Genomic DNA, 13,043 nt, shown 5'->3' with positions numbered 1-13,043 from the left:
CGAATGGTGAACAACATGTCCTTAGTCACACTGATGATGAGGCGTTGAAGGATAAGGGAGAGGCTGGAGAGCTTTAATGCTTGACAGGGAATAACAGAAACAGAGCATAGATCATCTCTCTACTTGGGCCAGGAAACTTGAATTCTTCCACCACCAGTCAAAGCCAGGGAGCAGGAGGCAAAATCCAGAAAAAAAATACACAGGGATTTCTGTGGAGATTGTGAGGGAGTCTGAGTGTCCAGATAGCAAGGGGAAAAGAGAAGCCACAGAGCACGAGTTTTCAGATAGTAAAGGTATCCTCAGTGAAATCAGCTGCTTATAAAGAACAGGGTCAGGTTGCTCTGGGGCCTCCCTGCTCAGCCCCAGCAACTTCCCAGTTTGAGCAGTTGGCAGCATCCTGTCCCATGTCACTTCCAGAACAACACAGATGATACACAAACAACTCAAATACACACAAATACACTTCCTCAGCTTTCCTTCCATAGGCAAGGAAGGCAGCAGAAAGGCAGCAGATGTCACGTGCATATGGTTTAAATAGATTGTGTCATACGTATTAAATAATAAGACTGTACCCCTCTATTCATCATGACTATTTTTCCTGTTTGCACAAGAGATTTGACACTGTACATAAAATGAAGCACCATTTTTTTTGTAATCAGGACCCTTCTGGAAGTTAAACAAGAGTTGTTCACTCAGCTACTGACCTTAAAAGAGAGCATTGGGTACTTCGGTTTAACCAGCTTTGCTTGTTTTCAAGCTCATAATATTGGATTAAGTAAAAATGAGGCCATTTCCCCAAAGCTTGGCTCAGATTCTGAGCTGAGCTGAGGTTTGAGCTGGGTAATTGTCACAAACCAGGCTTGTGGCCAGCAGGACCAGTCAAGAGATATTTGCAATATGAAGTCAACACAGGGGTTCCTTGCTGACCCATCTGAGTGCTCTGACCCAAGGAGGAGCTTGGGGGCTCTTCATCCATGCCCTTGCTAATCCCTTTTTGCCATTTATTGGTTCCTCTGAGCTGCGAGCTGGCAGCAGAAGTCACAAGAGCTTTTGAGTTGGTCTGATGATAGATTCAGTCCAGTAACCTGAGAATGCTGTGGTGGCCTCTAGCTTCCAATCTGTAGCTAAAGATCTTGCCCTTCCTCCCACAGTAATTCCTCACATCCTCTGAAATCTCCTAAGGCTTTCCCCAAAATTTCAAGAACTGAGGATGGCTGCTCTTAAAAACTGTAAAACAGATAATTTGTAGGATAATTGCCTGTGTTGTATTTTTCCACATACAACAAAGGCAAAAGCAGCCTTACACCGTGTACCCCCCAGGCCTGGTGTAACTTGAATCCAAAAGCTATGAAGGAAATGGAAAATGTTAATAAATAATGATGTTTGAAACACAAGTCACTGAACAAACCACCAGACCATCTGTGTTTATTCCACTGGACAGAAAATGTCTATTTTACAATTATTACTTACTATATATTTACTATTATTACTTAATATATATTTGTTATATTATTTATTTTACTTTACTTTCCCTAGTTTGAGACAGTAAGATCTTGGTCATAGGTATGTCTTAGGAATTAGCCTGGGTGCTGCAGGTTATTCAGGAGATAAATCAGAGAAGCTCACGGATTAACTTTTGGTAATAGAATATTGTTGTAAAGACAACTTTTATAAGATCAGCACAACTGATTACTTGATATTTCTCTGTTATGAAGAACCAAGGTTCTCCTCAGGGCCACCGGAATTTTGAATTGCCTTGCTTGATCCGCTTCACAGCTGTCAGTTTTCCATCTGGTATTTTCCAAGTCAGAACCAAGCATTTGTGTGCTCCATACTGCATGTTCTCAGTCTGATGTGTTCTGGAAATTCTGGCCTCATTTCCCAAATCCTAAGCAGGTGATCTGCACTTAAAAAGCCCAGTGATGTCTCCCTCAAGTGTGTTGGAATTACCCTGTTACCAGCTGCAAAACTGGGACAGATATGTTAAGACAAATGTACAAAATCTTCAGCTTTTAACTTCAAAAATATTCAGGGAGGAAAAAAAAATATTTCCCAAGAAAATATGTATGAGTAGTACAACTGCCTGCAACATTTCAGTGTAACACTTTAAAAAAAGGAGAACCACTGCCTCTTCCAGGACAGCTCCAAGTGCACACCCTCTAGCAGCTGGGGTAAAGGCTGAAGAGTAATACATTATAAGCAAAGGGCTGACCTTTTCAATAGCCTAAATATTCAACCTCTCCAAAGTAACTTAGCTCAGCTTAGGCCTGTAGCCATCCACACATTCTTTCTCTCCTTTCACTCCAGCCACTAAATGCTGGCAGTCTCTTCGATATGCCAGCACAGCGAGAGGCAGCTTAGTGGAAAGGAGGAAAACACTGGGATAAGGAGCTTCCCAGACTGTGGATCAGGCTTGGACTCCATTCGGTTTGTCGTGGGAAAGAGCACAGAGGACTGCAAAGCCCCGAGGCTTCAATTTTACAGCTGCTCTCGGAGCTCCACTGCATTATCTTCCTTATTTCCCTGTGCTTCCACTTGATAGCTGGCTTAATTTCTGACTTGGCTGGCTGAGAGGTTTAGGCTTAACTCCCAGAGATCGCACAACCACGCTATCCAACTCTGGAATTCACCTACAGCAATGGCACTTTGGGATCCCAAAGTTAAACACAACCGTACAGGTGTCCGGAGGGCAGGTGGGGCAACAAGCAGCGGGAACCGGACTAAGCCACGGGTTAATTTTAGATTAATACTGGAACCCAGCACCGAAGGTTTGCATCTGGGTCCCGACACCTCCCCCATGGCACTGCAGTGTTGGAGAAGCGCTCAGCCAGAGTGGCTAAGGGGAATTCACAGCCGCATCCCACAGGGATCACCGCTCTCACTGCTCCGTTCTCCCCTGCGGAAACTTTAATATCAAACTGCGCAGAACATCCAGCCCCCGCCGCCTGGGCGCTGTTCCCTGAGCACGCAGGTTAAATCAGCCAAGAAACATCGTCCTGCCTGTGGTATTCCATTTCCATCAATTTCCCATCCGCACCCGAACTCGGGAGCGCCAAAAGGACCGGGGCCTGTGCTGCAGGACTCGGGTCAGGCCAGGCGCTTGACCAGCCCCTCCGCACGGGGACTCTCCCTCGCCGCGGTTCCTCCTCCCCTCCCGCCGCCTCCATCCGGGGCCGCTCACTCCCTTCAGCCGCCCCACGCCCACCTCGCGGGAGACATCGTTGGTTCCCTCCCCGGCTCCCTCGGTCCCTGCCCCGGTCCCGGCCCTTCCCTTCCCGCCGCTCCCCGGCCCTGGCGCGGCGGCGAGTCCTGGGGGCGGTGGCGGGACCACGCCCATCCCCTGACAGCCCTCTCCTCTCCCCGCGCCCACCCCGCGCCTGTCGGAAGCGCCGCAGCCAATCGCCGGGCGTCTTCGCGCTGACAGACGGCCATACTGACCTATCGAGTAGCCCCTCCTCACAAGTAGCCCCGCCTCTTCAGGCTCTGTGACCAGTCAGAGCAGAGGTGGAGCTGGGGGCGGGAGATGAGGATCTGCGAACCCCTTTTCGCTCACCACCTCCCCCCTCCGCTGCTCGGGATGATTGACAGGCACAGTATCCAATGGACTGCGGAGGGCCCGCGATGGGGCCAATGGCGCGGCAGGGGCGGGGCCCCGGCGGGCGGCGGGGGCGGGGGAGCGGCGGGCCGGGGTGAGGCGCGGCGCAGCGCCGGCAGGAGGGCGATGGTGGCGGCGTGAGGCGCGCTGCGACCCGCGCTGTCTGCCCGGCCGGCGCGGAGAGCGGCGGGGGAGCGGTGCTCGCCATGAGGCTGCGGGAGGACGGGGACAGCCGCAGGGCGCTGCCGGCGGCGGGGCTGCTGCAGTAATGGGCAGCGGCAGCGCTGACTCTCGCCTGCCGTGTGGTGCCAGCGCGCCCGCCCGGCGGGACCGCCCGCGAGGAGCCGGCGGCAGGGGAGTGCCGCACGGGGGGGCGCCCGCCCCTTCCCGCAGCCGCCGCTCCTTTCCTTGCACCCCGCCGGTGGCGTTTTAATTTTTAAACGGCTTCGGCTCCCGGCCAAGGGCGGGGGGCGCTGCCCCGGCGGGCTGGGCGCGGAGGTGACACGGGCTGCTGAGGCGGAGCGGGGCGCTCCTCGCCCCGGGGCTCCGTGGGGACCCCCCCTTCCCAGGGGCCGTTCTGCTTCAGGTAGTCGCCTCGCCAGCCTTGCTGCCATCCTACCCTGACTTCTCGCCAGCTGCGGCCAGCTTGTGCTTCCCTATATTCCTATTGAAAAGGCTTTTCCCTCCGCACCCAGCGCAGATGCTGCTTTCCTTCGAGGGAGGATTCCCACCTGTGTTTCTCTCCCTTTTCACCTCCCTGATGATCATTCCTCAGTGCAGGATGGAGAGGCATTTCCATTTCAACATGATGCAGCGAGGAAGATGGGGAATCCTGGGTAGCCAGGACTCGGGAAATGCCCCTTCCTCTCTTGTCCTCCTCCTCACCCTGGCACAGGCATTTGGGCAGCAACACTCCCTTTCTCTCTTCTTGGCTGATCCTTCTCTTTGGACAGAGAAATGAAAGCTGGAGGTGTGTTACAGGAAACAACTGTTACACCTTTTGTCATCAAGACAAAGAACTTCATCTCCCCGTGTCCCTCCCTCTGGGTGCATATTGGCAGTACCTCAGCCACTTTGCATTGCTTCCCGGAGATGCTTCACAAGGATTCGGTGTGGCCCTGAGCTGCCCTTTTTTGTTGTTGTTGCCAATTATGATGCTGCTGATAATAGGATATGTTGATATGTTTCTGAACAGTCTCGTGGTTTGAATTCCTGAAATTGCTGCAGTATTTTTATTTATTTAATTGGGGGGGGGAATGTGTGTAAGTGTGTGACAACAGGAAGGGGGTATATTCTTGTGGTTGATTGTAGTTGTTTGAAAGGTATGAGATCACGTGCAATTGCAGCACTTAGTATGAAGTGTATTAACCAATGCCTTCTCTCCCTGTCTTATTTGTCTTCCAGTCCTGCAGTCGTCCCTTCACCTACTGTGTGAAGAATGATGATTCCATGAGAGAACTTCTTTTCCATTACCTGTCTACTGCTACTGCATGCTGCTCCTGGCCAGTGATGAGCCATTCCACTAGACTGGGATTTACCCTGAGGAGGGGGGAGGCAGAATATGGATTGTAGACATCCCATCAAGTTTCTCACACACTCTTTTTACTGTGTCTGTATATAAATCTCCTAATATCAAGCACACACGCTCTTTGAAACCTACATTGGTATTCACGCAGTTGTTGCTGTGTAAGAGGACTGGTATTTCTCACCATCATGGCTTCAGTTTGGAAAAGACTGCAGCGTGTTGGGAAACATGCATCCAAGTTCCAGTTTGTGGCCTCTTACCAGGAATTGATGGTTGAGTGCACTAAAAAATGGTAAGAAGCAGCTCATGTTGTTGTAAAAAATGATGGAGTAAGTTGCTGGTGCTGAAATAGAAAGGATGTGGCTCGCTGTGTTTTGTGTGGTGGGTGCATTGCTCTCGCATCCCCTTACCTTCTCTTGCCAGCCCATTGCAGAAGTAGCTACATGAGCTGTTTTTTTCAGTGACTACTGGCTTTGCTGCATGGTTACCCTGGACCTGCTGGATTTGTTCTGTACTATTGATTTTCTAGGCTGGCATTGTTTTTACCTTGCAGAGGAGGGTAGTTTGTTAGCCTGCATCTGTGACTTGGCGTGGTTTTGGTTGTTGGGTTTTTAGTGCGGCTTTTTTGTTTGGTTTTTATTTTTTTTAATTTTTTTTTTTAAATATTTCCCATGAGCTGTTTTCCAACTTCCAATTCAGCTTGGTGACACTGGGGGTTATCTACAGACACTTGTGTTTTTTGACAAACTTTGTGTTTTTGGAGGCTTTGGAGATCAGTCCTGGACATAGTGGTCATGGGACATACGGGTTGGATGCCCATTTTGATTTTTGACTTCGTTACGTGAGGAGGTCATATTTCTCCTTCTTTTCCATTTTTTCCTTTCCAGCTTTTAACAGGAAGAGGCAAGAGGCAGGTCTTTGAGAATTGCCTTAATGTGTTTGTTTAGTCAGAAAGGCATTTTGGGTGATGGTGGTCCAGTTGGATGGCTTTGGAGCTGACTAGACAGCAGTTAATGGTGTGGGTCTGGCACATCATCTTTCCTGTGCAAAATGAGCTTAAATAAATCTGCTAGGCAAGACTAGAAGCAGCTTTTAAATAGTCAGGGGAAGATCTCCATTATATAAATGCTTAACTGCTGTTTTACATGTTTGGAATATTGATATTGCTGACATAATTCCTCACATTAGTGTGAGCATGTAGTGTCAGGGGAAGAAAAAAATACTTTCCAGACCTTGTGGACTGAGATGTTCAAATTGCCTTGTAATAAACTGCAGCCTCCTTTCTAATACTTGGCCTTTCTTCTTGTTGGCAAGTTTGGCACTTATATTGGCTGCTTTCACTGGTTATGAGTAATTGCCTCTACAAACTTAAATTCTATCTCTTGGAGTAGGAAATAGCTGTCAAATATGCTGGAAGGCTGCACACTGCTCTGCCTTAAAGGAACACTGTCAGGTTAAACATTTTGGATTTTTTTTTTTTTTTTGGAAGCTGTCTTCATTCCTAGAATGTTTAAGAAACAGAATTGTTCTGGAAGTTGAACTTGCTTTCACAGAATAAACTACAAATGAAAATATTATAGAAGTTGAAAAAGGGTGTCCTGATTATCTCATGGGATCTGCTGTCCCAAAGAGGCCAAGGAGTTTTTCAGTGATTTTAGTTGATCAGGTTGATTTCAGCAGTTTGGTTTATTACTTATTATGTTCTGTTTGCATGAACTAAGCTGTTTTAGGTTTCGTTTTCATTTTGATTCACTTGTTGCTGAGAATTTGCAGAATGCTTCAGCACTAAAGTATAAGTCCTGCAGAGAAATGTTTACATTGGAATTGCAGCTAACCCTTCCTTGGTTTAAGAAAAAGTCATACACAAAAGTTCTTATGTGCAATATCTTATTATTTCAGAAACAGGCAGATTATTGGTTAATCATAACTGAGAGTGCCCACCTAGCAAATGTCTGTGTATGGAGTAGTGAGAGCCATTCAAAACCTCAGATATGGAACTAATTTTTTGCAAAAAGGTCATCCTTCTGAACCTTCATTTTACATTCTTGAGTTTAAATATAGACAAGATCAGTGCTTGTGTTGGTTATTACAAAGGAACATTATGGTGGTGAAATGTGGATGAATTCTAGGAAAAATCACAATAGGGAAAAACATAACTCACTAAGTCCTTTGACTGTAAGCTTTTTGATTCTGCTTCCTGTTATTTTGAGAACCTAAACAAAAATGTTCCTTAAGCATGCAACCTAAAATATTATATTTCTGCCGTAAATCAAACTTCCTAAATCAAACTTCTATAGAAACAAAGGGTTAAATATTTATGTATTTTGAGAGCCTTCAACTAAGTGTTTCCTTAACTTGGGAGAAGATGCAGTTTCTGTGCATGCTGACAGGATCACTGCTTCATCTGTTTCTAAGTCTTGGCTCAGAGTTTGGCCCATGTGAGAACAAAACACAAGAAATGAGCTCCATATGCTGTTCTTGATGAAAGCACTCAGTATATATTAAGTGTCAGTGCTGTAGTCTGTAGTTTGTTTGATTGAAATGTAGTAAGCAGTAAGTTATTTTAATGTACTGGCATTTTAACAATGCAGTGTTTCTGGAGGAAAAGAATGCTCCATTCATATTTTAAAGTAAATGACAACACAGTCATAAACACACTGGAACTGAGAAATGTCTGTGAGCAAGGATTGTGCATGACCAAAACAGGCTGTGTGCCTCTTTGTGAACTGCTGTCTTCTGTTAGGTTTGCATTTGTCTGGCTCTTCAAAAAATGACCTCTATTAGAATATTTTTGTACTGATTGTGGATGGTTTGCAAGGTTGGGTGAACTTCTGATTGGCTTTAATACTCTGTGTTTCCTCTGGACTTGTATTGATTGGAGTTTTTGTTTGTTTTTGTTTTAGTTAGTTTTTTTTTTTTTTAACTTGGTTTTTAAAATAGCTCCTGCTCTTTTTTTTTCTCACATTCTCATGGCACTGTGAGAAGTTGCCACTGCTGTGTGTTGCTGCTTAACTTTTTAAAGGATTATATCTAGGTACAGCAGCATTTAGCCAGATTGGGCTGAAACCTTTCCTTGCTTTCTCTCCTGTCTATAACTTCTGATTCTTGTCCCTACTAGTGGTTATGGACAGCCACTCTCAAATGATTGCTTTTCATTGGTGGTGTGTTTGGGGGAGATAGGTCGTGATGGAGTGTCCAGTGCTGTCACTGTTCCTTATTTTTCAGATAATTAACAGGACTGAGTCACTTCTTTGGCATTTTGGCAGCTCCCACTGACCCAGACCTAATTATTGTGGCTGCTCAGTACCTTTGAAAAATTGAACAGTTGGTTTATTTAGAACCATTCATTAAAAATAAATAAATAAACAGATGTAGTCTTGTTCTTTAATATGGATTAGTGACTCCTGCTACTGCAAAAACATAATACTTTGCATTAATCATATAAGCAGTTGATTTTTTTTGGAAGGTGCTTGCTTGAAAGTGCTGGAGTGTGTCATCCTCTGTTTACCCTTGGACTAAGCTGGGGCAGCTCAGGATTTTCCACACAGCCTCACCAGTGGACTGCAGCCCTGGCCTGAAAGGACCACGTGTGATACGAGGGAGTTAATTCAGTGCTTATCCTCAGTGCAGTCATTGAATAAAACCAGAAATCAGTCTCATTCGTTTTGCTTAGGCTTCTACAGAAACAGCTGGATTTCCTGCTCTGTGCTGTCAGGGCAGGGGGTTGCTGTGTTGGACAGGAGCGTGCTGGGCATCGCTGGCAGGTGGAGTGCTGTGACTTGTGCAGGGGACCCAGTCCAGTTGCCTGAACATTGGTGTCAGACCCTCTTTGGGATGCCTTTGGGTTTACTGCCGGTCCCAGCTGCCAGTCTGAAGAAGCCCAGGTCTCCTGTTGATTCTGGTTCAAGCTGCCAGCCTGGCATGAATATCTTGTGTACCCTGGGGCTGCCCAGCTGCTGGAGGCCTCTGTTCAGGCAGCTGAGTTGCAGCTTGTCTGAGATCCAGGCTCAGCAGAGGAGGAAACTCCTCCTTTGGACCAGAGATCAGTCCCAGTACTTGGACCTGAAGCTCTGATAGCAGTTTTATAGAGCTGATGAAACATCTACTCCGGAGCACATGAGCTCCTTAGGGTGGCTTTTTTGTTTCCTTATTGTTGTGTGATATCTCACAAGTCAAGGACTCCATAGAGGCTTCAAATGTAATATTGACTGGTTTCCACAGAGAATGGCTGAACTTAGAGAGTTGAGGTTGCCAAGTTCCTAACTTGTTGTTTACTGGTTGCTTTTATGAGCAAGAAAGCTGCTCACCTCAACATAGGCACTAGCTGCTCACAAAGGCTGGAAAAGAATAAACATAGAGGCTTTTATACAGGATTTGTATTCAGGGGTTGCTTTAGAGAGAAAGAAATATGTTATTTTTGTACAATGCTTATGTCTGTCATTTCTTACATGAACTGCTTTGCTTTTAAATCCTGCTTACAAATACAGTGAGCTATGATGTTTAAAAGGGTTAAATTTTTCATATGTTCAGAAGCTTTAACTGAAGACAGGCTTCATGACCATGAGGCAAGTTGCCTGTTTTTATATCAATTAGGTATGGTCTGAAGTAGGTTCTCTCTTTTCAAATACACATATTTCTCTTTTGGAAATGAAGTAAGGCTTAATCTCTCTCTCTTTTTTTTTTTTTTTTTTTTTTTTATCCCAAAAGGCTTTAGCCATCTGTTTTCCTCTTCTATTGTAGTTTCATAACTGGATGCTGCAGGAATCTTAAGATTTGGCATGCATTGTGTATGGGAGAGAAATGAGCTTTTTGAGATTCCACAGTTCACACTGATCTGCTTGCCTTCTGCTTGCTGCTTTCCAGCAAACCCGTCAGTGCCGAAGGCCACCAAAAGAACTGGGCTTAACTGGTTGCTGTAGAAGAATCCTTGTTTGCCTGCATGGGGTCAGGCTGTCACATTGCTCAATTAATTTTCTTGCTTTGCACGGTTGTTAGAGGGGATTTCATGAGTACCTAAGTGCATTTGACTATAAAGGATGATCATATTGAATCTCCTTGAATTAGTTTTGCTGTGCACTGTGCTGTTGTGTCATGGGCTTGCTCTGCATAGTTTTTGATCAGATTGGGGTGTTGGTGATATAGGTGTACTGTAGCATGTATAATTTGTGCAAGGAAAGCACCATGCAGTTTCTTCTGTGTTTTGTCTTCTGTTCTTCTCAATGAAATTGTACTCTGACCTTATACTTTTTATTGAGTTCTGATTCCACACTAAATAATGTCCATTTACAAATGCACTTCAGCATTTTCTTTGTCATTCATTTCTGGTTTTGACCGAGGATTTTTTGAGGGCTTAAACTGTGTGTCAAACGTACTCTTTCCAAATAATCACCACCAGCTGCCTTACAGCTGTCTTCCCCCTTTCTCTCTGCAGTCAATTAAAACACATTTACTATCCACACACAAAAGCAATTCTTCTCTGTCATTTTGCATCTCTCTTCTTTGTATCAAAAAAAAAAAAAAATCCTTCATTGCAGGATTTTAGAAAACCTAGATTTGCTCCTATGGACTCTTGCCTGATTTCTGTCGGCAGGTTGTCTACCAATTCCAACTTCTTAATGCCAGCTGCTTTCCTTCCCTACCTTGCCAAGCTCCCCTCCTAACCCTTTTTACAGCCTCGGGTCTGTTCCATGGACCACAAGTAAGGGATTTCTCATCAAAGTTGCTGGCTGCAAAGACATTTCAGTAGGAAAGGTATGGGTGTTTGTGAAATCTTTCTTGCTGATGACTTTTTAGGTTGTCAGTGCTGCCCATTTATACCCATTTTCTATTTGTAGCAAGGTTTTAGGAATGCTTGTGACTCAGTGTCCAGTTTATAAAAGAATGCATTGATAGATGCAGGCACAAAGTATCTGTAGGGTAGAAAGATTATAAATACTTGTTCTGAATTCTGTTTGTCTCTGAGAGACACATTTCTTTAGAGCAATTCCTTGTTCCCTGCCCTAGCAGTAACAAAAATAATTAGCAAAAGCAGAAAATGTTTGATTGTATCCAGGCATAGACAATTTTCATTTTAATGGTCAGAGTGGTGAAGATGTCTCCTTGAATGAATAAAATGCACTAACTTATATTCTAACATAACTTTATTTTTTGAGAGAGAAACTCTGTGTGTGTGTAGCTTTCTGATGGAGCTTTTGGAGCAAATAAAACCTTGCTCTGTTCCTGCAGGCACTGTGGTGCACACATGCAGTAAAGAATGTGTGCTGTTGATTTGAACCTAGTGGACTTGAACTGCAATAAAGATATACATTTTTTTCTTGGGGTTGGATCCTTGTGAATATTCTTTTCAGCTGTTTGTGCTATGAGGTGAAATAAAATTAAATATTATGACATTGTGTAGGCCTCATGAGCTGAGTTTGCCATCTCTTAGACTGTTCAGGCTGTATAGTGCCAGTGTGTTGCTTCAATTAGTTTTTAATTGGTTGGAGAGAGCTGAGTCCCTTTCACAGTTTAGTGTGAATAAGGAGAGGAGGAGGAGGAGGCTGGTAATGTTGACTAAATCTGAGAAAACTCTTCTTATAAAACAAACCCTTCAGCTACGGTAGTAAAAGCATTCTGCTTGGGTGGCTTTCTGAGAATATGGGGGCGGGTGTGTGTGTGTGTTTATTTACTTCTAAAAGCTTCCCAGTTTACTCTGAGGAGAGTGTGTAAAGTGTGTGTTTGTTTCCCTTGCCCCTCTCTCTCCTTTCACTCCTTGGGGCAGAAGCTGGCCCTGGCAGGCTGTTTGCTACCTTGTGGGACATTCCTTGAGCTACCCTCTGCACAAAGTCTGTCTTGTGTGTCCTGGAGTGGACTCTGAAACACAGGAACTGTGCAGATGAACTTTTGTTCCTTATTTTAAGATATGCGCAGAGCAGTAGGGTAAATAAAGCTGTCCTTGTTTTCTTCCTCTTGTCTTTATTTGAAAAATGTCTTTCTGCAGCGTACAGTTTCTGTAAGTGCACCAGAGTCTCTCATCTGGAAGCTGTGTGTTTTGGCATTTGAGGTATAGGGTAGCTGTGGCTTTTGGCACCTGGAGAGGTATTGCAGGGATTTGGGAACTGTGGGTTAAGCATGAGCTAAAATTAGCAGAGCCATAACTAACATTGCTGTTGTCTAAGGCTCTGACTCATGAGGTTTTCTGGATTCAGGAGTGGAGCTGGATGTCACTATCCCTAAGCAGCAGTTGAGCTCTGCCCTGAAGCAGAGGCAGTGTGACAGTGAGGCTGTGAGGTGTGTTAGTATTAAGTGCCATCAACTTCAGCTCCCATTTGTGAACTGCAGCAGCTGAGGAGCAGGCACACCTCCCTTATGCTGCCCTGATGGAATGGGGAGGAAAATCTGCCAGAGCAGTGAGATGAGCCACAGCTTCAGGCAAGAGCATCTTAGAGTGCTTCAGCTAAATCACCCAGATCCTGAGTCAGTGCCCTGTGCTGTCACTGTAGGGCTTCAAAGTGCACAAGCTTTTGAGATGAATCAGAAGTACGTGCCCTTCTGAACTACAGTTTCTAGCTGCCTGCAGACCTGTAAAGATGAGCAGTGCAGAAGTAATTCTTGTTTGCCTGTTGAGGTTCTTTTTGTAGTGGAGAGTCATTATTGGGGGTTCTTCTTGTTTCTAATTTATTATTATTTAAGGAGACTTTCTTGAGGATTACTCCAAAGCTATGGCCAGGCTCTGCAGCTGCTTAACTGTCTGCAGCTGCTGAGCTGCAGTTTCTGTGGCTCTGTGTATTTATTTTAGCACAAACTGGTTTTGGGTTCTATTTCATGTGCACGCTCCTGCAGTCGTTCTGTGGGCTTTGTTTTGGGTGAGCTGCTGTATCAGCTTAGTGGCACACAAACAGCTCTGACCTTTCATTTCTAATGGATCTGTTTCGAAAAATGACT

At 45.2% G+C, this 13,043-nt stretch overlaps 1 protein-coding gene across 14 annotated transcripts in view; it reads left to right on the top strand.

Moving 5' to 3' along the window:
• Positions 1 to 4,999: 4,999 nt before the first annotated feature.
• Positions 5,000 to 13,043, top strand: part of EHBP1 (EH domain binding protein 1) — a 206,078-nt gene continuing 198,034 nt past the window's right edge. For all 14 annotated transcript variants that reach the window (XM_088053031.1, XM_088053030.1, XM_088053025.1 and 11 more), the window contains exon 1: positions 5,000 to 5,412. In XM_088053031.1, the coding sequence (XP_087909157.1) occupies positions 5,309 to 5,412 (104 nt within the window). In that variant the 5' untranslated portion in view covers positions 5,000 to 5,308. The remainder of the gene's footprint in view (positions 5,413 to 13,043) is intronic.

The sequence above is a fragment of the Pseudopodoces humilis genome, chromosome 3 (genome assembly GCF_049639895.1).
Source record: "Pseudopodoces humilis isolate 2021_Gansu_Grassland_sample_001 chromosome 3, ASM4963989v1, whole genome shotgun sequence".
Taxonomy (NCBI): Eukaryota; Metazoa; Chordata; class Aves; order Passeriformes; family Paridae; genus Pseudopodoces; species Pseudopodoces humilis.
This window is presented reverse-complemented; position numbering and strand designations above follow the sequence as displayed.